Source organism: Aptenodytes patagonicus, chromosome 5 (assembly GCF_965638725.1).
Source record: "Aptenodytes patagonicus chromosome 5, bAptPat1.pri.cur, whole genome shotgun sequence".
Classification (NCBI taxonomy): domain Eukaryota; kingdom Metazoa; phylum Chordata; class Aves; order Sphenisciformes; family Spheniscidae; genus Aptenodytes; species Aptenodytes patagonicus.
In genome coordinates, this window is record NC_134953.1 from 20,519,234 (window position 1) to 20,542,763 (window position 23,530).

Here is a 23,530-nt window from a genome sequence, read left to right on the forward strand (position 1 = left end):
ATTTTCCATATCCTCTCTTCATTAGCTTTACGCCCATGATATTGTAACCGCTATTCTCCAAGATCAATGCTTTCAAAATATTTATTCTGTTGTTTACATCATCTGAAAAAGTCATGTGCTGCTTACCACTGACCTCTCTGAAATGGACGTATGCAATGCATTAACGCCACTAATAGGCAATAGAAGTAAATGATAGCTGTTGTAAGACTGCTTTGTTTGATCCTTTTTCTGTTCATGTTAATGCTCAGTTGCAGTAATTGCCAGATCCTTTTTATTTCCAAAAGAAAGTTGACTTCCAGAATAACCCTTCTGCATTACTCCAAGTAAAATCAGAGCCAGCAGGCTGCCATAGAGGTTCAACATTCCCTGCTTTGAAATAGAACAAGCATTTGCATGGTATGAGGTGTTAGGTTCTTTCTTTTTTGGCTGCCACAAGATTAAATTCTTCCATTGTTTTCACAAGAGCTAATGAATGATAACCCCAGAGTCATTGCACTCCTGGGTGCCAACCAATGTCAGCGGCCCACCAGTTATCTCATCAAGACCCACTACTCAAAAGCTGCAGACCGATGCCTACAATTCCAGCATGAAAAGCTGCAGCTGCAAATTTCTGGAGGATCAGTTTATACTCATCCCCAGGGAATGCTTGCCTGAACATGCTCTTACATGCAGGAATCTCTTGTCTCTGCCACTGAATCACACCGTTCTCCATTCTCTCTGCAATGACATAATGTCCATGAAGAGTACTTTCCTTTAATTGATGTTGGGCCTGAAACAAGTCTCCCTTGTGTCTTTTCTGTGAATCCATTGGTCCATTGCCAAGAAGAGTATTTTTGCCAACAGATATCAAACCAGTTGATACTGAAGCTTTTGATTAAAATGAACTTAGAATCATCTAGCCATAATAACTAAACAGTTATTTTAGTGGTTATTATGTCTTTATTGTGAGACATCTTATCACAGAGGCAGATTGCATGAAACAAAGTAATTGTATGTTGTGGAGACTGGCGATGATGACTTTAGCTGCCTTCACTAGACAAACCTCTTCTGAGCTGTTGTGTAAAATATGGAGTGAGAGAACATCTCTGTTGTGGCTGAGGCACTCTGAGTGAAGAATTTCTGTCTAGCGTCTTCACTCTTCCCAGCAGTTCTCTCCTCAGTGACTATATCTACTGCAAAAGGATACAGAACATCAAAGTATTTCTTTGTATGATGTTGAAAAATTAGAATAAGGGCAAATCTAGGAGTCTAAGCTCAGTTAAACTTCTCCACTGATCATCATCTTTAAGTCAATTCCCAGTTGCAGTGGAGTTGAAACCTCCTTGCTTCTCAGATTGAAGATTACAGTCAGGACATGAAATTTCCCTAGGGCTGGGGCTTTCAGCTCATTCAGACTCTTGGCTCTGTGGTGCAGGACCTGGAAGCCCAGCAGGGCCCACTTGCAAGGCAATCTGAAGTTTGGCAGCCTCACTGGAGCACAAACAGTAAGTGAGCATCCCCACACTTCACAAAGCAGTTTGGCAGGAAACTTGGCAGGGATCTCCAGGAAGTTTATAAAAATTGATCCCACTAGGTAAATAATTTTGGTTTCAACAAATCATTTTTTTCTGATAACAATGTACCTACTCGATTATCCTTACATACCTTACCTATGGTTTTCTGAAGCCTTTTTTAAAGTGGTATATCTGCAGAACTGACATCCAGCTCTCCAAATCACACTATTTCAAAAGGATCTGTAACTGCAGAATTACACACAGGATCAGATCCCCATCCTGTGGTGACAATATGTTAAAATATTACAAGTCTGATTGTCTTTCCCCTATACATACATTTTTCAGACTGTTGCATCAGTATATTAATATCCATCAGTGTCTATAACTTCTAGTGAGCATTGCCAAAAATTTAAAAATATAAAGAAATTCTTGTAACCTTATAAGATTGTGGGGTAGGTATTTGGTGTCACAGGGAGTCTTAATACAATGTGATGCCATAAAATTCAACCATTAATCTACTCTAGAGTCACCAACTAAAATAAGACTAGAAAAAAGCACTAAAAGTTCTCCTGAGTGATTCTTTCCTTCAATATATTCTAGTATTTTTTTGAAAATGTTAAAGGTCTTGTTGAACTCTGGATCAAATACAGCAAGAGCTGTACCTTTCTTTCTGAACATTTCAGTTCTCTTTGTTAAATAATGGATCTGAGCAAACTAAACATATCTCATGTGAAATTAGATGTGGTCCCTTATGGTTCATGTTCAGGCAAACCTTAATGGCAGTATAAAGTTAATATTGAAATGAACTTAGATGAGAGTATTTTAATGTATGTATTTATGATTGAGCTGATTTCCTTTGCAGCTAGAGGAAAGAAAATAAGTTCTGCAGTGGTGCTTTTCTTCCAGTCCAAGTCTTTATATTCAAATGTCAATATGCAATGTTGCAAGATGGATATTTATAATTACTCTGATTTCATTAGCTAAAAAGCCAGAATTAGATGGTAAAAATTAGATTTTAATGAACAATTTCAACATGAGGAAATTATGAATTGGTGTCTTGAGGATATCATCATGACTTATAAATGAGGCAAATTAGACAAGTCCAATAGGAAAAAAAATGGCAAGGTTGAGAGGAGATTAAAATAACTTCAAACAGAGCAGAGGGGTAGAAGAAGTAGAGAAGAATATGGAATTAGCTTTAAAAACTTAATTCTTGTTTTAATATTGCAAAATGATTCTGAACGGTGTTGGTAGAAATTGGGGAAAAGTCTTCAACAGCAGGCAAACACCAGGCTGGGGAGAATAAAGGTATCCAGCAGAGCAACACATGCTGCTAATCCACCTATCACTGTTTTGAAATCAGTGAGGCCACCTGCCCTGAAAAAAGCATCCATGCAGATTGCATACATAATAACCACTTGTGCTTCAAAATAGGCCCATAGTGGCTTTGCACTTTTGGCCTGTGAATGTGTTGACCCTCATCTGCGAGTGAGTCTGGGCTCAGGCCAGTGAGAAAAAAAAAGAACTGAAATTAACCAAGGTTTTGATGATTAGGGATGAAAGGCAGCTGTTTACAACATACTAAATTAAAAATAAATACAGAAATCTCTTTACCATATACTCTGCAGGTGTAATGTGGCTTACAACCATACTGTGGTGGACATCTGAGTTGGACAGCTCTTGGATGGAGTTTTTATGAACTGAATAGATGAGGCTGAGAAAGAAAGAGGAAGAAAGCAGTGGAATCAAGAAGTGATCTGACTTCTTAAAGGTCAAACACTTGGAAACAAATCTGAGGTGTCCTGAATCCTAATGCAATATCATCCTGGTATCATCCATTAGCCATGGCCTAAAGCAAATGCTCAGTGTAACTGCATTTTTACTGCAGCCATTTTAAAATGATGGCTCTTGTGGCATACGCATGTATCATTTGTTATATACAGTCATGCAAGTCATGCAGATGACTGTTAATGTTACCCTCTCTCCCCCTCAACTATTAAATAAACTCAGAAATTACAATGACATTAAAAACACTTCGAGCAATTTTATGTGATCATTAAGTCAGAATATTCCACTCTGGAGGCTTCTGCTGTTCAGCAGCCTTAAAATTACTTAGATCAATTAAGTGCATTACATTTTATATGGAATATAGGAATGTGTTTTTTTGCCACTGTGGGGAAATATAAATAATGAAACAAGGAGAATCTCCAGCAAACTCTTTGTAGTCCCATACTGCTTTTCTCACTTCTGAATGTTTTCACTTGGTTGGGCTTCCTTTTTCCTTTCTTGGTGAAATATAGTCATATATCTCTATAATCCAAACATTTTAGCAGTAAGAAAGTCTAAAAGTCTCGCTTACTCTCTCATCCCTTTTTTCTTGAGTGATAGAGAAGAGAAAAAAGCATGTGTAAACCAGGATCTTTTAATGAATTCAAAGTACTTAACCAAATCATCAAAACTAGGAGCCTACTTACTGTGTATCCTGGAGAAGAACTTCCACAGGATGCTCCATTCTACTGTAGATCTGAGGTACCCTCTCAAAACACTCTCTGCATCCACTGGCAGCACAGAGACAATCTGAGAGCCACCTTCATAGGACGGGTCTCTGCTGGGGGTGTTGGTGTCAGGATACGGAACAAAACTACTTTACTATCGATGTTGAAAAAAGTAAAAAGGAGCAGTAGGGGGATCAAGCAGAGAGAGTTGGAGTGATTCATTGAGGCAGGTCACTGCTAGAGCCGGCAATATAACCCGCGTCTTTTAGTGGGCAACATCTAAGGGGTAATGCCTCTTTGGAGAGAATGATGTATGACAACATCACAATTCATCATGAAGTGAAGTTGAGACTATATTTATTTGCTTACTATTTATTATATTAATCAGTGTAATATCATTTTTATTGTGATATGTTCATTTATATTTTATTCAGAAAGCGGACTGTTTGCTGTTAATCATAACCTTTGCTACCAGTTGTTACCAATTTAGGAGAATGTTTATAGACTGCAGTGACATCTTGGGATATGACCTTGCAGGAAAGGTCATTAGTCATTAGCTACTACTAATAATTAGTGTCCAGGTAGAACGATTAGCTGGTCAAGTACAATGCAAGAGTGGCTTCAGAGAAAGCATTGCTTTCTGTAAAGTGAAAAGGCTAGATGATAGTTTTCTGGCTTACAAGAAAGCTGATTGAAAGACTGTGTAATTAAATTCGTTGTGTGCTGCGCCTGTCCTGCAGAACATAATAGGACTTACCCAGAAAACAAATCTGATAACCTGGCTCCCAGTGCCATGCTAATTCTCATGCTGTTGTGCAGTCCAGCCACTAAATTATAGTTATGCAGGATTAATTAGTAACATTCTCCATAAAGCTAATATTCAATGTAAATGAGGGGGATTAGCAGGGAGTTATGCAGTGACTTACAAGAAAGGAAACATTTTTAAACAGGGATCTTAGGACATATAAATTAAAAATCAAGGGATTTACTTTCAAATACCAATGGCCCACTGCATCAGGTATGGTTTTGCTTTGCCTTGGCACTGAAATGTGTTTGCAGAGATAGAGTTGTGCTCTGCTAGGTGCAGCTGAACAACGTTAGGTATTTCAGGAGTCATCAGCTTCTACATCATAAAATCCAGAAGGGACCCAAACTGAACTTGTAAGGGATTACTTGTTTAATGTGGAAATTTCAACATGATTGAACTACATCCTGTTTAAACTTTTTTTAAAAGAATATTTTTAGGAAAGAAAACAAAATCAAGCAAAATCTATAAGCATTTGATGGTAATCTAAAATTGTCCAGTGATACTGTGAAAGCTCTTGTTGCATTATTCTAATGATTAATATCTTCCCTATTAAAAAATGGATATCTTATCACACAGATTGCTTGTTCAACTTTGGATTCTAATCCCTGGGTTTGCTGTAGTTTTATTGGCTTCAGTTTCAATAGTAAACTCGTCCTCCCCACTGAAATCTGTATGAGATGGGATGAAGATACTCCATCTCTTTTATAAACTAACAGATTGAATTCTTTAAATATTTGTCTTTTGGGCATGTTTTTCAGTACTTCACTCATTCCTCTTTTCAGAACAATTGGCGATATCCTTCCTGAATTGCAGACACCACACCTAGACACAATATTCCTGCAGTGATTGCAGCATTATCAAATGCCAAGGAAATACAGCATCTTGATCTCTACTCAGAATCCTCTTGTTTATACTGTAATACACATTTTTCACCAGAGTCTTTTGTTGGCAGCATCATGTTCACTTGATTCAAGAATGCTTATCCTTGTTTCAAATTCACTACAGCAGAATTCTTCTCTTCCCCATTTATGTAGGCTGTAGATATGTCTAGCACTCTTCATTCCTCTTCTATCTCTGCTGGGATACATTAGTTACATACAGATTGATTTCCTTAGGAGGTTAAGGTGCAAGGACCTTTGCAGCAGGAACTGGACTTCTGTGTAGGGTGTACATACACGGGTGACTCTGCAACTTCATGAATGCCTGATGGCCCGAGAAGTGACTCTAAATACACTTAAATGAACAGAAAAGGTGTATACTGTTTGTTTGCTTTCTCTTCAGAAAGGTGGAGGAATGTACCACAGATGGCTGAATATTTATATCATTTCTTACATTCTTCCTAAGAATCTGTAAATGGATACCATCTGAGATAGAGAAACATTTACAGTGTTCAGTACAGCAATTCTTATCTTCTTCAGGGGGGAGGAAAAGAAAGAAGAGGAAAGCTAATAGGAGGATATGGTAAATTACAATCCTGTCCCAGATGTAAGCAGAACAAAAAAAAAACTACAACCGAGAAAGGTGTTGAGGAGTCACGGAAATACACAGAGATCTCTTCAAGTGATACTGCTCACCCTGCTTTATTTTGCTCAAGACTGGGCTTTGACTGCAACCCTGCTCTCTCCAGCTGGCAGAAGCCTGCCCATGGATGCATATGTATTTGTGCAAAACACTTGCCACCCTGGACACTACACCAGGGCTCGAAACAAAGACCTATAAGGCTGGAAACTTGAGTCTGCCCTAAGACTAAATGTGGCAACTATCAGAGACAGACACTTTCTGTGGCAGCAGCAGAGAGAAGAGCATGGCAACTCCCGCAGACCAAGGACTTGCACAGTGCAAGTTTTATTTTATTTATGCTCCCTAGTCCCAGTAGGCCACACAGTTTGGAAGACATAATTCTTCCCTTTGTGAAGAAGGATGGTAGAGGGATCAGAAACAAGACAGAGCCAATAACTTAGTTGACATTGTAATCAGCTTACATTTATCTCCCTCTGTACCCTGCTCTAGCTTTTTTCTGAACTCGTTCAGAGCACTTGCAATCAGAATCTCCAAATATCTCTTTCTCCATGCCAAGGTGTATTTAGCAGTTACATTGCACAGGGTTAGTATATTTTTCCAATGAGAAGAGGTGCTATGAAAGCTTTTATGTTGTTTTCTTTTTTATTTGGTTAATACACTTAGTGTGTGTGAATGTGCGTCTGTGTAATGTTTTGTTAATGTGACATTTATTCTCCTCTCCTTCCAGCCCCTCCTCAAGCATGTCTGCAAATCAATCTGGTTTTGTGCTTAATGCAAGTTATCAATCATCTTTTCATGAGCAAATGGTTTCATATTAAGGGGAAGAAAACATTCTAATGTATTCATTCTATGATTGTTCCTTGGAAAAGATCCAGATTTGCAATAAAGCAGTGATTGGAAATGCACAAAGTATTTTAATATCCTAATTATTTTGATTTAACTTCCTCTAATAGTTTAAATTGATACTGAATTTATTTAGAAGCCATTACAAAGGGATTCCCCCCGCTTCCCGCCAAGTAGTTCAGAAACACATACTGAACTTAAGCTGAAGACAAAATACATTGTTCATATTCCACGTTGCCAATGGTATGAGAAGGGGAAGCTTTTGTATGAGAAAGCCAGGTGGAGGGAAATGAAAAAAAAAGCAAACAAAGCTGCTATATATACATTCAATTATTATTTAAAAATTCATCTGATTTTTAAAAAAAAAGTTACAATGGCAATTTTCCAGTCTTCAGGAGATGATAATCAGACACCCACTGACTTCCTACATTGCTGGCACTAACACAGATTTGACTATATGAAAAGACCTACTCAAAAATTGCATTTCTCCTTGCCTACTTTTTTTTTTTTTTTCCATGTTATCTGCATTTTTACCCTATTGTTACAGTCATGCTTTGCACATTTCACATAAATTTTATCCGAGGTCTTCACAGGAATGTTTTGCTCATGTCCAGGACTTCTTAGCATCTTTTCACTGCCTGGATGGACTGAGAAGACTTTAAGGTGATAATTCTCAGTCCTCCAACAGATATTTCAGAAACCTTAGAAGTCATCCCTAGAAGGCTCATTGCTGCAGTAAAGGTCCACAGGACACTTCCTGCATATGTACTAAGAGCTTTGTAAGGACTTTGTACAAGCATGAAAATGTTATTGCCAGGCTCTTCCTGAGCTGAAGCCAGCAATGTAGACAGAAAGTGTGTCAGTCCTAGGGTCCTAAGTCTTTTCTAGATCTTTCACGGCTCTAGAGATATCAGTAAAAGCTACAGGTAGGACCAGTGGCACGTCGTGCTCCTGGTGCTACTGACACAGTAAGAAGCCATCCTTGGGTTGACGAGCTGATGGCTCCAGGCCTGGATCCCCACAGGGACTTTGGACTACAGCAAGCAAAGCTGCCACTTCTACATTTGGGAGTCTTATTCCAGTAGTGGACTGGCCTGTTCAATCAATTCCTTTTCAATCTCCCTCCAACAAGTTACTACAGCTTTACATCCTTTTGACCCTAACAGAATTAATGCATTACCTTAGCATAAAATCAAAGCAGTGGAAGACTGAAAAAAAAAGTGACTAGGATCTCTACAATAAGTTAAGAATTTATGCCCCATGATCATTTTGAAAATAACTGTAGCTTGACAATAGCTATTGCCTGTAAACGAGCATCCGTGGATACCACATTGCTTATGAAGCAAATTCATGATGAGACAAAAGTTTCCCAAAAGATTTGGCAGAGCCTTGCTCATTAAATTAATTTTGAAGTGCTAATTTGGCACCAATTTTTTAATGCACATTAATTCATGATATAAATTTTGACATGTTCAGATTTTTAAAAAAAATTAAATGGCATTGGAATTTGTTTGAGAAATGTACTCTCTATAAATGTACTATAATTAGAATCACCATACTTTAGTGCTTTATTTAGTTGCAAGTGGAGATGAGTGTTTCATGTCATGCTATGTCATTTTATAAAGGCATGTGAATGAAGTCCTTGAAACTATTTAACTGTATCATCTTGCCACCTAGCTTTAGGGCAAAAATCCATACTGTTTGCATTAGCTTACATTGACAGTGAATGGTGTGAGTGGAAGAAATAGTGATTTCTGAAAAATAGTCAGGAATGTTCTCTATGCTGAAAGAATAGCCACTTAGAGTTAGCCAATAATAATCATGAGGCACTACTCAAGACTTTCAGAAAGAAATCTACTATTGTTGTATCCTTCCTTTTGAATTACATCTGATTTTAAAGTGATTACTCTGAAGATGGGGAATTTGGGCTCTGGCCTAGGAAGGCTCAAAATCTTGATCCTGAATTATGACCTGGAGAACTCTGGAAATGGGGTATGCACTACCCTTTTTGAAACAGGACCACTCTCCACCCTGAAATGCAAAATTCATGGTGGGGCAAAGAAGAGGAAATCTCACTGTGAAGGCCAGTGCATAACATACACAGCTAGGACATGGGGAATTTGGATATTTTCATCCCTATCTAACAAAATCAGGAAGGAGGGGAATTAGAGGGCAGATCCTCCACATCCTTCATGCATGCACTAATCATCAAGGCAAACAACAGACTGTACTCAGAGAAGTTGGTTTTATGTTTGTATCAGCATTTGCAAGACTTTCTCAGACAGCTCTTCCTGGATCGGCATCTTTCTCAAGGACTTTGCTAGCGTTTAGGCAGCACTAAGCCACTCTGCTTCAGTCCAGGCCATGCTGGCAAGATCTATGGGCCAAATGAATGTGCTCCTGTATATATGCAGTGCTTAAGCATATGCACATACAAAAGACTCTTTTTTTTTTTTTTCAGGTTGTCCAGGGGAGCAGCCTGTAAGCTCTGAGGTGCTTGAGCAATACTCAGTAATCACCCATCTGGACTGCAGGCTGGGGTTAAACCACACCTAAAGCCACTTCAAATGGAATATCTGCATTCTGGATTTTGTCATGACTATTCCTTTGCCTCTGAAGGTCAATGGCATCCTCGCCTGTATCAGAAATAGTGTGGCCAGCAGGAGTAGGGAAGTGATCGTGCCCCTGGACTCCAATACTGTGTTCGGTTTTGGGCACCTCACTACAAGAAGGACATTGAGGTGCTGGAGCATGTCCAGAGAAGGGCAACGAGGCTGGTGAGGGGTCTGGAGAACAAGTCTTCTGAGGAGCGGCTGAGGGAACTGGGCTTGTTTAGCCTGGAGAAAAGGAGGCTGAGGGGAGACCTCATCGCTCTCTACAACTCCCTGAAAGGAGGTTGTAGCGAGGTGGGTTTCAGTCTCTTCTCCCAAGTAACAAGCGATAGGACGAGAGGAAATGGCCTCAAGTTGCACCAGGGGAGGTTTAGATTGGACGTGAGGAAAAATGTCTTTACTGAAAGAGTGGTGAAACATTGGAAGAGGCTGCCCAGGGAAGTGGTGGAGTCCCCATCCCTGGAGGTAGTTAAAAGATGTGTAGATGAGGCACTTAAGGACATGGTTTAGTGGACATGGTGGTGGTGGGTTGACGGTTGGACTCGATGATCTTAGAGGTCTTTTCCAACCTTAATGATTCTATTATTCTATTCTATGATGCAGTGAAGGGAGCAAAGCATAATTTGCTGATGCAGTGAAAGACAGTGATGGTAGACTCGGCTGATCACAATGCAAAGGCATTTAGTCTAGTGGTGATAACTTAGGGGTTTTTGTACATTTATCTAGCTATCTACCTGTCAGATAAGCAAGTCTATGATTATCTGTATTTGTTTGAACTACTAAGCTGTGGTCTAAGTTTTCTATTGATGCAATCATCTTTTCCCAAGTCACCAAACTTACTGAATCCCTCAAGATGTTTTAACTCACTTTCATAATGCAAAATTTTCCTCCTTGAAATCAGGGAGTTGGAGTGTGCCTTTGTCCCTGTGTTCAGTCCTTTTTAAGATGTGACTAATAACTGCAGTATTTTCCTTTGACTGTTGTAGCAATGCCTCATCCATTCCACATGCTCTTTGAAGTAATCCACCCTCACAAATGAGGTCGTTTCAGCTTTTCTTTTTTAATTCTATTGCCTATCCAAAAATGTTGTTAGATTGAAAAGGTGTCCCATTTTCATCAATAAAGAAGATGGAAGCCACTGGAAAGTGTCTAGCCCCTACAAGATGTGGTCGTGAAGAAAGATGCTTTTCAGTATGAATGAATGATTGAGTCAAAATCAGTGATTCAGTGTACAGGAGGGTTTCTTTTTAGATGTACATTTGTAACTAAACATGAGCCTTGTGTTCTCTCTTTAGCACACCACTTCTGTACTTGGAGCAGTTTCCCTCCTCGGAGAAGCAAGGTTGAAGCTACTCACTGGAGCATCATTTAGAGCATCCTTCCCTCAAAGCAAATGTCAGGTTCTCTAGATGGTAGCAGTCGTCTTTCCCTGTGAAAATGGGATGTGGATCTGTGGTCCTAGAACCATAGCAGATCACAGGAAATGTGTTTCACCAGTTAGTAGTGTAGCTGTACAGTACACACGTACACCCATAAGAGATTTCTAGCTGGAGTTGGTTTTTAGCTCTTTTACACAGCAAACAGTTCTCATTTCTTTCCAAAGAGAGTCCCTGGATGCATGCCTAAAACAAATTTCCAAATGTCTTCATCAGACTATTCCTCCCTCTCTGCTTTGTCTCTGCCCCTCCTTTTCCTTTAATAATAATGGAAACAATTGACATCATAAGATAAACACAACTTAATTTCCTTGTACCTTATAGGAAGAAAATAATGTTGCAAACTACATAAGTAAATGAATAGTGCATGAACTGCTGCCATCTCTTGGTTATATTCATCACTCCAAGTATTCTGGGCGTATTCATCTAAATCAAGACTATTAGAGCATTTCACAGTGTTATTTTCCCTTTCACCTCACATCCAGCCTTGCAAACACAAAGCAAGACACCATTTAATTTGTTTTCTGATGCTGCTGCTGAAATTGTCAGTCGCAACTATTAAGGTAATGTTTAAAGGTCTTCTATCAATATTTTTTGTGTGCTTAAGCTAAGTCCTTTGTCTTACTTTTCTGGGTTTTAGTTTTTGTTTTATTTTAATCTCTACCTTTGTTAAGCTTCCAAGCATTCAGTTAACTTTATTACATTGGCATTCTGATAATGAAAGCCATGAGGACAAATGAAGGGAAGGGTGGTAGTAGTGAGGAATCACATCTGTCTAAGTGAAACAAAATGAATTTCCAATATAATATTTTTTCCCATGTTTAAAGAATAACACACTAATTTTATGCCTTATCCAGATGTGTGCTCTGATTAGAAACTTGTTGAAGGTAATGGCATAACTCCAGTGCACTTCAAGAGCATTCAGATGATTTCTGTGAAAATCGTCAGGTTCCTATTGAAGTTGTCAGTGGAATGACATTGGTTTCTCCCATCCAATACCATTCACCACAATTGCTGCATGTTTAATCAGTTCCTGATGATTTCAGTAGGACATCAATTGACCTTTTCTAGGTCAATTACAATGTGTGGACAGCTAAAATATCCTGTCTGAGCAGTCATTAGATGCCCTCTAAATGATGATATGGGTGATGAATGGGAACAAAATCCTGGCAATCTCCCAATGACAGCCTCAGAGGCAGGATTTTCGCCTCTTTCTTGCTTTTTCCCAGCCCTACTCCTGTTGATGTCACACTTGCCTTTTAACGCGTTGCTGTAGCCATACCTCACCAGGTCCTATGGCTGTACCACAGCCTACCACTTCAGACAGCAACAGACAAGGATCAGCAATTTATACTGAAAAAACAAACACAGAAGGTCAGAGAGCAACCTAATTAAAGCTCCCCTGAGTTAGGCCAAAGATTACATTAACACCCAGGCTATAATTAGCAGATTCTCTCACTTTGCTGAGTGAGGAGGCTTATCCACAGTCTGTCTGTTGGAGCAGAAGCAATTAGGACACCATCAATGTGACAAGCAGTCACTTGTCGTGCTACTGAAAAGACCTTGTTGAACTGAGGCTCTACAAAAGTTTCTTTATCTGAAAGACCAGAAATTGCTTGGTCTTTCCTCAGCTGGCAAGATACATCCAGTCATGGCTGAAGATCTCTTTCCTATGGGATGTACATGACTCTGCAATTCTCTGCCCAATGACTCTTTTATCTTTCTTTCTGTTGTCATGACTAAATAGTATAATTATATACAAGCTCAGCTAAAAACCCCGGCATTAAGTTTGAAAGGACTTCTAGAAAGGAGCAGTGTCTCCCCATGCAGCAGGTTTTGCTTCACTGGTTTTTATTCATGAGCTCATTACATGACAACTTACCGCAGCCTGATTTTCCTACTCACTGAAGTGATTAAAGCAGTATCACCCCAGAGACTTCTTGTTTGCCTGCACGTTCCACCGCAACCCTCTCAGCTTCCTCCAAAGCAAAAGGCAGAGGCCTGGTGTGCTGAAAATTTGGCAGGGTGTGGTCTGTTCTCATTTCATAATGGAGCCATTCTGTTTTCTCTCATTCTTTGGTTTGCTGAAATTTCTTCCTGATGACTTGATTAAAAGATTTAAAAAAAAAAAAAAGCAGCATGGTAATTCCGATCTAGAAGAGCACAATATATACCATGAAAAGTGCTATAAAGCAGTGCTTCACCCTCAGAGCCGTTCAGAGACAGGTAAATAAAGTGCTTTGGGCTGGGAGATGACCTACACTGTTCTGATGAGCGGATACTTGCCGGAGTGAGTATGAGGTATAGGCAATGAAAATGGGTTGAAAAACCACTGGAGAAATACAAGTAGGACAACCAGTGCTCAGATCCTGTTACTTAAGCAGTGCTTTTCTTATACCGCTTACTGCACCATCACCTCACAGAAGGAAGGATTTCTATGGCTAATTCGTGGAACAACTTATCTGAGTCTGCCTGAGGATGCAGAATTTGTAGTGACTATTGTAGCCTTTTCCTTCCCAATGCCCTGCTCACAAGAGATTACATGACATTGCTCAGAAAGCAGGCAAATGACCTTCATAAGCAAAAACCACATTTTTTCTAGCCTATATCTTAATTTTTATTTTTATTTTTTACAAATCCAGGACATTTAAAAAAAGCCCAACCCTAGAAGCAGGTGAATTCACACCGACAGATTCCTTCTGGATGTGAATACTTGAAGTTAAGCTTCCAAATTGCTCTTCCACTGATTTTTTTTTCCCTACCCTGTCATTAGACTAAATGGAAAAAAATGTTATGCCATTACCATTTGAGTTCAAACTCAGACAAGTCCTGGTGGCTTCCAGACCTCCTCCAGGGACTCAACTTTCCTGCATAGCTGCAGTGGTAGAGAAAAGGGGGAGCGCTGTGCTCTTGTTCATTATCAGGTTACTGAATGAGGTTTCTGTCATGAGAACGCTCCAAAGAACCCTGTAGAATACTTTTTATTTTCTTGCCTAATCCACTTTCCTCTGAAAGTGAATCTTTATACCAAAAAGACACGAGTGCTTTAACTAAGAATAGATTTCTTTCTAAAGGAAATCTCCCACCTCAGCTAGACATCACTAAACTCAAAGCAGGAATTGGACTGAAATTTTCTGGTTTCAGATTTTTTAGTGCTCAAGACTTAATCACTCCATCTTCACTCTGTCCTTGCTAACTGGAAGCAGGAGCAGGCTAAGGGGATACCAGCAAGAGCTGGTACCTCATGCCCTGACTGCCCTGATGGGTAAGTCTGAAATCAGGATGAGCTCAGGTTGCCTACGAAGTCCACCTGCATCCTGTAGGAGCATCTTTACTAAAAGGCCTTTCTTGAAACAATCCTGGACCATCCTTCCTGGCTGATGTCTTGTGGTATAACCACAATAGGAGTTGGAAGAGTTGGGGAAAACAGAGCACCCATACAGGAGAAAAACAAAACTGTGGGAAACTATCTGCATTTCCCTTTGGCTCCCAGCCCTGCCCATGTCAGTACATTGATGAAGACCTGACTCCAGTGTGTCCCACAGCAGAATACTGCGTCTGCAGGGCTGCACAGGCCCGTCCAGAGGGGCTTCCCAACCCTACTGCCTGCAGCACTGAGTTCCAGAAGAGTCCTCCTATTGTTCATTATTTTGGAAAAGATCTCAGACTGAGAGCTAAACTGTCTTTGCTGCACTTTAAAATAGCAGGGAACGGTCCGGACAGACAGATGTGCGCCCTGCTGGACCCTCTGTAGCAAACACTGCCGGCTGCTATGAACATCTCAGCAATAGAGAGAGATGGATTTTTCACTGTTGTTGTGCTCTGGTGAATAAAAAACTCAGTGAGGAGAAATAGAGATGTTCCATTCCAGTGAAACCAACATATTCAAAACTAAACTAAAAACTGCAAAAAAAATTGGAGAAAACACCTGGCAGAATTTCCCTCAAATGAGTGTACAGTGTTGTTTCTCTTCTCCCAAAAACCTAATTCTTTGAAAAATTTACTATTCATTGAAAGAGATAACACCAGTTTGGTTCCAGCAGTGACAGAGCATTTGTGAAAAACAAAGACATAGATGTTGCTAAATATGACCTAGGTACATTGACATAATGATGTGAACAGGCTTTAGTGCTTACAGTCTGTGGGTAAATGAAGGACACTGGTTTCCAAGGTGGCCAAGTGCTGAATTCACTTTCAGAAAAATAAATTAAAAACCCATTTAAAAGAATGTTTTGTTTACTTTTTTTTTTCCCTTTCATTGCTGGGAAGAAAACATTTCCCTAGATGATATTATAATAATATTCAAATGCAATTCCCTGAGAAGACTGAGTAATTTCAAATCCTGACTAAGATATTTAATTTGAAATTAGTTAAGTGGTTATTTGGCTGAAAGGGATTTTAAAAACAAGATCTACTTATGAGTCTTCAGGCTAAGGAAATATTCTAGTGAATTTAATTAAGAATGGGATTCTTTACTAACTTCAATCCAGTAGTAACCTGCAGGTTTGTCTTTTGTAATTAATGTGTCTGCTGGTTAATATGATAACCATGACCACGTTTGCAACAACTGAGAACTCTAATCAAACAAACAAAAAAGTTGCTAATAATCATCCTCAGTGTTCACAGAGTTATTTTCTTGGAGGAACCTTCTGGCTGCATTTATACATATTATTGATAGTGATGGTATTACTTATCTCAAAATCTACAAACTGTTAAAATGCTGGTGGTTTAGGATTGAACAAGATTCAGAAGGGGAGGCAGTCTGGCAATCTTTATCAGTAAAATTTTCTGATAAAGGGAACTGGTCTTTTATTTTTCCTCTTTGTTGTAAGTGTCTACTAAAAGGCTTTAAGATGCCGTTTCAGAAAAAAAATAAAAACGGGAACTGTTTTATGAAAAGATACAGTTTCTGATTTCTCAACAATTTTATCTACACAAACCAACACGGCAGCAGGGGAAAACCTACTCCATGAATGGTTCACTCCAAGATTTTGTTCAAGAAATCAGTGTCTCACAGGTCAGTCTCTCCAGTCCTGTGGCTCTGCAGCGGGGTCTGAAGAAGGATTTTGGCTTTACACTTATTAGTGTTTCTTCTGGGTCTCTTGAGCAAGTGCTTTCCAGAGACAGGCATAGATGCAGCTGGTTAGGGGATTGCAGCTCAGACCAAACAGCTTCACCTCACACATAAGGCCGCAGAAGGAAGGGAAGAAACCTCAGGTCTCTGCTATAGACATGTGGCAGCTTCAGGGGAGCAGGAAGGATTACAGCGTTTTGAATCTCACACTCCCTGGGTGGGACTAGGCAGGCGTGGGAAGTAGGAAAAAGAGTTATTTGTTGTGAAACATCTGGTGTAAATATTCCACATGATGTACAGCATCCATTTCTCTACAGTGCTGAGTCTCATCCACTCACCTGAGGTGACATCAGGCAGGAATTACTTAGAATGGGCAGTCTGTGTAATATCCGCATCTGCTACGGAGGTTAAGGAAGGTTTCCAGCTTCAGCCAAAATGCCAAGAGAAGGACTCTGCACTGAGATTGCCTTAGACTCAGCAGGGACCCTCCGTCTGGAGTGCACTGCACATGCAGAGAGATGGAGACACGCTGCATCCCAGACCCTTCTGGTGTGGAGATAAGGGTTCAGCCCCGCAGTTCAGGATTTCTCTGCAGTGACAGAATAAGGATGTTCCTCCCATGCAGGCAGGGTTAATAATCGAAGGGTTTCTCCCTTAAAGCACTTTGTAACACTACATTTAAATGTGCTGCATGCATTAGTCATCTTTTTGCAGCAAGAGCGGAGGCAGCTGTCAGTCCAATTAGCGTTGCAGAGCTCTACCCTCCAGCTGCCTCTGGGGGGCACGATAAGGAATGACATGGGACAAGCGGCCCATGCTTTTGGGCTGGAGAGCAATTATTTGCCAGGGTAGCTGCACTCCCAGAAACACCACCATATCCCACTTGGTCTAGGGAAGGCTGGAGGAGGATGTTGTTACAAAAAGGGAGGGGTTTTTCTTGCATCTATGTTGTACCGAAGGCAGGCAATCATGACTCTCCTCTCACCAGCTTTCCTGCATTCCTTCTCTTGCACCTTTGTCTCTCAGGGCTTCTCCATAAAAGATTATAAAAACTATAAAACTTTGGGATTGTATCTTATTTTCTCTGCAGTTTGGTGGATACAGTACCTCGCATGTCAGACTAATGATTCTGGTTGGGATCATTCTATACAATTAATTCAAATATGAAGCACAATATAAGCAATATCCTGGCTACCGTTAGTGATACTTGTGTCCACAATGGCTGGATGTGCTACGGCCTCAGAGAAGTTGAAGAAATCCAACAGTTGTCTGACTCCTACCCTGCTTACACATGGCTGGGCTGTTACAGCATGGTGGGAGGTCATTATACAAATCCACGCATGGCCCTGCTCTCTAAGCACTTAGAGTCAAGGTTAGATATTTGACTGGATGTATTTTAGTCATGCTACTCTCTCTAAAGAAAACAGAACATAAATTAGCACAAACTTCAAATCTCTCTAACTTATCCCAGCAGAAGGCAAGCCTTTGCACAGACAGAACAGCATGGAGCTACTGCCCTAGGCTGGTCTCCTATACACCTCTGTACCTCCTAGGACTCAAGTCATTAATCCTATATTGAGTTGGGCTGTTCAGATGTTTGGCTTATTTAGATGTTGGACTGTCCATCTCATTTAGAGCTCTCATACACATTACTGTTTGGGTTTTTTTTGATGTAGAGAAGGTCTGGTTAAGGTTCACTTGTCAAAACGACCCAAGATTACAATGTGAGGCTCAGTCTGCAATACAGAGGTGAGAAAACTTGTTCCCTTACTTTGTTCATTTTATCCAGTTACAACGTCACCTCTACTGCCTATGTGCATACAGCACCTAGCACTGGGGTGGCTGTAGCACAATGCAAACAACAAGGAAGACATCTTGAATTCTCACATTGAGAAATACATAACAACACAGATTTCCTCTAGGTCCCGCTTTCAGCACAGTGAAGAGTAACAGATAGCCATATTCTCCAGTAGGAAATAAGGGAAAACAAAAAGCTAAAGTTAAAACTCCAGATGAAATGTGTCTCTTAGGCTGATGACTTGGTACATAATAGCACTTTGATCTTATCAATCAGAAAATAATTTGACTTCAGCCTTTTCTTTTGTGTATTATGGCCAGGATCATACCAACACTCTAATCTAAAAGGATCTGTTCTAGCTCAAGTATTATTTATTCACATGCTTTACTACTCTGTTTCATGGAGAAATGCAAGGACAGCATCTCATTAACTGAAGGAAAATAAAGTTTTCTTTTTTAACGTCATGAACATGGTAGCTCTGCAGCCAGGGGTAATGTTCAAAACACTGAATGTACCTAGAGATATAATGTGACAAGGAAACTTTCCATGCATTCAATGAGATATGACAGCACACAGATAAAATACTAATCCCTTGTTATCAGCTCTAGGTACCAGACTAAATGCAATTGTCAGAAATTCTCAGCAGAAGTTGACAGGACAAAGACAGGTTTCATTTAGGGTCACTGGAAATTCCTGCTTCATTTGCATAAGCATTTCAGCCAGTGCTTTAAGAGTCTCGCTTTCCAGCAAAAGTTTAAGCAATTAAATGTAGCCACATGTTAACAGCAAGCAATTGTTTGAGGCCCAGATCCTCAAAAGTATTTAAACACCAACACCTACTGATTTCCAGGAAAGGCAATCCAGCATCTTAGCCTAAATGTGCTGCTAGGTGAAGAAGTATAAATCCCTCTGAAGCCAATATGTCTGTCCTATCCATATGTCTGTGTTCTGGCAGTTAGGATGACGGTAGAGAATCAACATCAAATTAGGAAAATATTTTATTTGAGTTTTTAACCATATTTTTACTCCCTGCTCTTTCTGACAAAGGATAATGAACTTTTTTTATTCTCTCAAGGTATGATAATATCCTCAGAGAAATTTCATATTGGATTTTACAAATATTTGGTATATTCTTTGTTTATTGTCTCAGTGTTCAGCGGTTAGCAGTGCATCGCTCTGTTGTTATACAAACCAGAAAACAACAACTACAAATAACAATCAGTCTCTGCCTCAGGACACACAAGCTGAAGAGAACGATCTGAAAATGCTTTGGAGATGCTTGCCAAAACCAGACTTACTGTTTATGGCTAGAACAGATGCCTGCTAATTCAGGTGGGCACTTAAAATATAAAAGCAGATTAAGTCTACACACACGTCTCTGAATCACCTGCACTATGGCCATGGTTGCACCAGCCCTTTGTTAAGCCTGAATGAAAGGTGAAGAAAGGCTGCAGTGTCCGCTTTAACATTTTAAGCTGGTAATTGTAATTATACTGGGATTTGCCCAGGATGTGAAAACTACACACTCCTCCAACAAGCAAACTCATCATTCCTGGACTTGACATGCAATAGCACGGCCTTGGTTGTTGACAATGCCCGAATCCCAGATCTTTGACTATTTATGTGCGTATATAAATGCTTATGCCAGGGGTACAAAAAAGGCTAGAGAACTGAACCAGGAGCCAGTTACAAGAGGCAGAACAATCTGGTGGTTGCATCCTGACTTGAAAAGCAGAGAAGCTATGTTTTCTTTCTTTTTCTCAGCAACATGCATCCACTGTCATCTGGCAAGCTGACAGAAACTTCCTATGCTTCATTTTCTTCACATGTAAAACCTGATTAATCAGTAATGTGAATAATTTAAACTTTCCTTCATCAGTGTTGGCAAAAGGGTAGTCAAAAAAGACATTTTAAAGGAACCTTTAACAGTGAGTGTGTATGGGGAGGAACAACCATGAGCAGGGAACGGAGCTGGAGTTCCAGGGAGCTGCTCAGAGCTCTGCCATTAACTGTTTGGAAACCAGAAAAACAGCATTGCACCTCTGCATCCCTCAGCTTCCCCATCCGTAAAACGGAGATAATAATAGAATCAAGCTTCACTTTATAAAGCACTTTGACTGAGGGCTGAGAAGGTTACCTTCATATTAGCATCTTGCTTCTAGGAACTATATTTCTAGAAGCATACTATTACCACCTTCTCCCACTTCTGCTGAACACCCCTTTCTTTTTGAAGTTATTATCTTCCTACCGTTTTTATGTCATTAGTGATCCCAGTCAAGGACAGAGAGCTAAAATGAGCAACAAAAACAATGACCTTCATTTAGAGACATAATCTGTTTAATAAATATGACTGTAAAAGCAATAAACAATAGCAATTATACATTACACTACATTGTATTTAACGAAAGGGAAAAAGAAGATGAAAAAGTACATCAGAAAAAGTAATTTTAAAATTAGAAATAGTTCCAACACTATAAGAAAACTTTTTGATCGGCTTACTATAAAAATAAGTTGGCTAATGTTGGACTTCAGTGGGGAATATTATACAGTCGCTGCCAAAACTTTCCCATCTTTCTTAAAGCTGTAGTTGCAAAGACAATAGCAAAGCCATACAAACTGCTGTGGTCCTACCTGTCTTCAGAGAAACTACAGAAAGAGGCAGAGGACTCTCTACTGTGATTATCCTTTAACTACTACGGGTCTAATATTCTTACACTTGGTATCACTTTTTTTCTTTGCCAGTAAAAGTAGGTTGATTTGGGCTCATGCCCAATTTGTGACAGAGAAATTCAAACCCACCACCACCACCAAACCCCCGCCCCAGGACTCTGGGCAATGCCAACAACGCTGCTTTCTCCTGTTTTTGACTCAGGTTGCCATGTACTATGTCTATTGAACAAAACCCACTCATGTCAGGAATCAGGGTGCCTCCTAAGTGTGCTACACTGATTATGAACAGGCCTCTATTTGCCTTCACCTAACATAGTTAAGTAAGTGTACATTGGTTACTGTCTTTCTCTCTTTCCACTTCAAACCAAAATCCTGGTGCTAGGTTTACCTGAGTTGGGTTGGAAACCAACAGCTGTGATGACCACGGGTTAGGCTTCAGCCAGCTATCCGGTGTCTTGGGAAGACTTGTTCAAGGTATGCTAAGCCTACTTTCCTGCTGTTCCCTTGCATAGTCTACGTGAACATGTCCTGCAGCCTCATTTCTAGTTGCAGTGTAAGATAGAAGCTTACGTTATTGGTAAGAAATTAAATCTTGTACAAGAGTGGCCCTGTGGTGCTGGGGCTCAAAATGCATGGCAACAATCTCAGGCCAAATCCTCCTTTATTCTCCCTGCTCTGCCCAGAGTGGCAGGAGTTTGCAGATCTGCAACCAAGGGCGGTTGCTAAGAAGGCCATAGAAAACTGCGCATAGACCTTTCCCTGCTCCCTATTCTATGGACAAGGTGTCTTTCAAAAAACTGACAGGCCTTGGGGTGACTCCCAGAAGGCAGAGATCTCCTGGGACTTCCCCAGACAAATCCAAACATGAGCACTAAATGCAGCTGAAGGTGTTACTTGGGCTTTCTCTTAGCCAAAATTGAAGTTGTAAGGCTGGTACAAAGTACAGTGTAAGTTCATGCTGGCAAGAACCTCCTACTCCTACAAGTGCAGTATGGACAGATCTCCCTGCCTGTAATGCATGCTAGTTCTGTTCCATTCAAGGTTAGGAGGCAAAAAGTTATATTTCAACAGTGCTATCAGTGGGATGCCTTGGTGTAAGTAGGCTAAAAAAGCTGTTTAAGAAAGAGCCTGGCCTTGCAGTTGGGATCACCCACACTCGCACTCAGCTTCCTTGCAGCTGTGGGGCACAGGCAGCAGCTGCAGCTAGAGGAACAAAGGGCAGAGTCCAAACAAAGACATAAACCAGACTGACCAAGAATATTTTCAGTGCCTTTAAACTCCAGTGTGATTTTTTGTGTGTCCTATGAAAGTCTGCTGGGGCAGCTAGCCCTCCCGCAGCCCAGTGCTAAAAGAACAATTAAATCTAAAGCCAAGAACCTTAAATGCCCCCTCCCACCTCCCCCAGCCCTTCTCCCCCCACATCCCAGCCCACCCCTCTCCCTAAAGAAGAGACCCCCATGCATATTCTTGGCCTATATCATTATGAATTTTCTACAAATTAGAGACAGATCAGAAAAAAGAGAGAGTGGAGGGGTGAGGGGAAGGGCCGCAGGAATGAATAGTGGTACCAGTTCCTTTCCCCCCACCCCCCCCTAAAATTGAACACCTGTACAATGCAGTTCCACTATGGTCTCAGTATAATGTCCACATGCACAGGCTTAAAGCTAAAAACCCTTTGTCATCTGAAGAATTAAAAAGTCCAAATGCAGTGAGCTCTCCTCTTTTTTTAGATATAGATATGTATCGGTGTCCTCAATTCAACCATTTACATAGGTAGGGATTTCTTTTGTGCTCTGGGGCTCAGCAGCTGTGGAAATACTTCCTGTGGCAAAGAAAGAACAAAATAAAAGAGTCAGTAAATAACAAGTGCGTTTAACCAAGGAAGATGTTTGAAGGTATCACCTTGCTGGCCTTTGGGATTCAACTGTTCCAGACTGACACGTTCTTCCCAGAAATGTTTTCTTGTCATTCAAAACACTGAAGGTGATGTCCTGTTCTTTTGCTAATGAAGATGATTCACCCGTGTTGAACAGAAGAGGGAGAGGCCAGAGCAGAGGGGTGGAGGGAAGGAGGGGTTGAGGTCCTCAGAGGAAATGTGTAACTCATTTGCAATAATAAGGTGCTGGAGATTTCATAAATAACCTTAAGCTTTGCATTTGCAAAAGAAGAGCCTAAACCACTCACAATCAGAAAATAGGAACTGTGGTATTTTGCTGCCAGAGTTTGGAGAGAAAATTAGATGATCCAGGGACATTCATTCAGATTCCTCCAAGGAAGGATCCCTGAATGTTAGTCAAAGGGGTTGAAAAAAACTGGCTTCTGAACAAGCATACAAAAGAGAAACACCCAATTACAGTCTTGCTTTGTTTTCCCAAAAGAAAGAAAACTCATTAAAAAAGAAATTGCTGATTTCCAGAAACAGATGAGGTGGTTGTATAGGAGAGTGAAGAGCCTTTGCACTTTCTATTCTGTTCACACCTAGGTCCAGACCTTCTCATTTTGTCAATGAGCTCTGATTCAGTTTCCTCATTCGTCTTACTGACAGGATGGAAAAACACTCTTAGGAAGTTTGTTGAACTGATTCCTTTTATAGAGAATTGAGTCTATATATCCCACACATTTACCTTTTGTGCTTGCTAGTGCAGTTACAGGTGCAAACCAAGGAGTTATAAAAGGCCAATTTCTGGTTCAATACAGTGTCCAGTAGCACAGCTGAGAAACACACAAAACACTGGCTATTGTAGAAAGCCAGAAATGCTATAGTTGCACCAAATGAAAAC

At 40.3% G+C, this 23,530-nt stretch overlaps 1 protein-coding gene across 2 annotated transcripts in view; it reads right to left on the minus strand.

The window, feature by feature from the left end:
- Positions 1-22,207: 22,207 nt before the first annotated feature.
- SORCS1 (sortilin related VPS10 domain containing receptor 1) overlaps positions 22,208-23,530 on the minus strand; it is a 312,215-nt gene continuing 310,892 nt past the window's right edge. For both annotated transcript variants that reach the window (XM_076338969.1, XM_076338970.1), the window contains one exon: positions 22,208-22,572. In XM_076338969.1, coding sequence (XP_076195084.1) covers positions 22,516-22,572 — 57 coding nt within the window. In that variant the 3' untranslated portion in view covers positions 22,208-22,515. The remainder of the gene's footprint in view (positions 22,573-23,530) is intronic.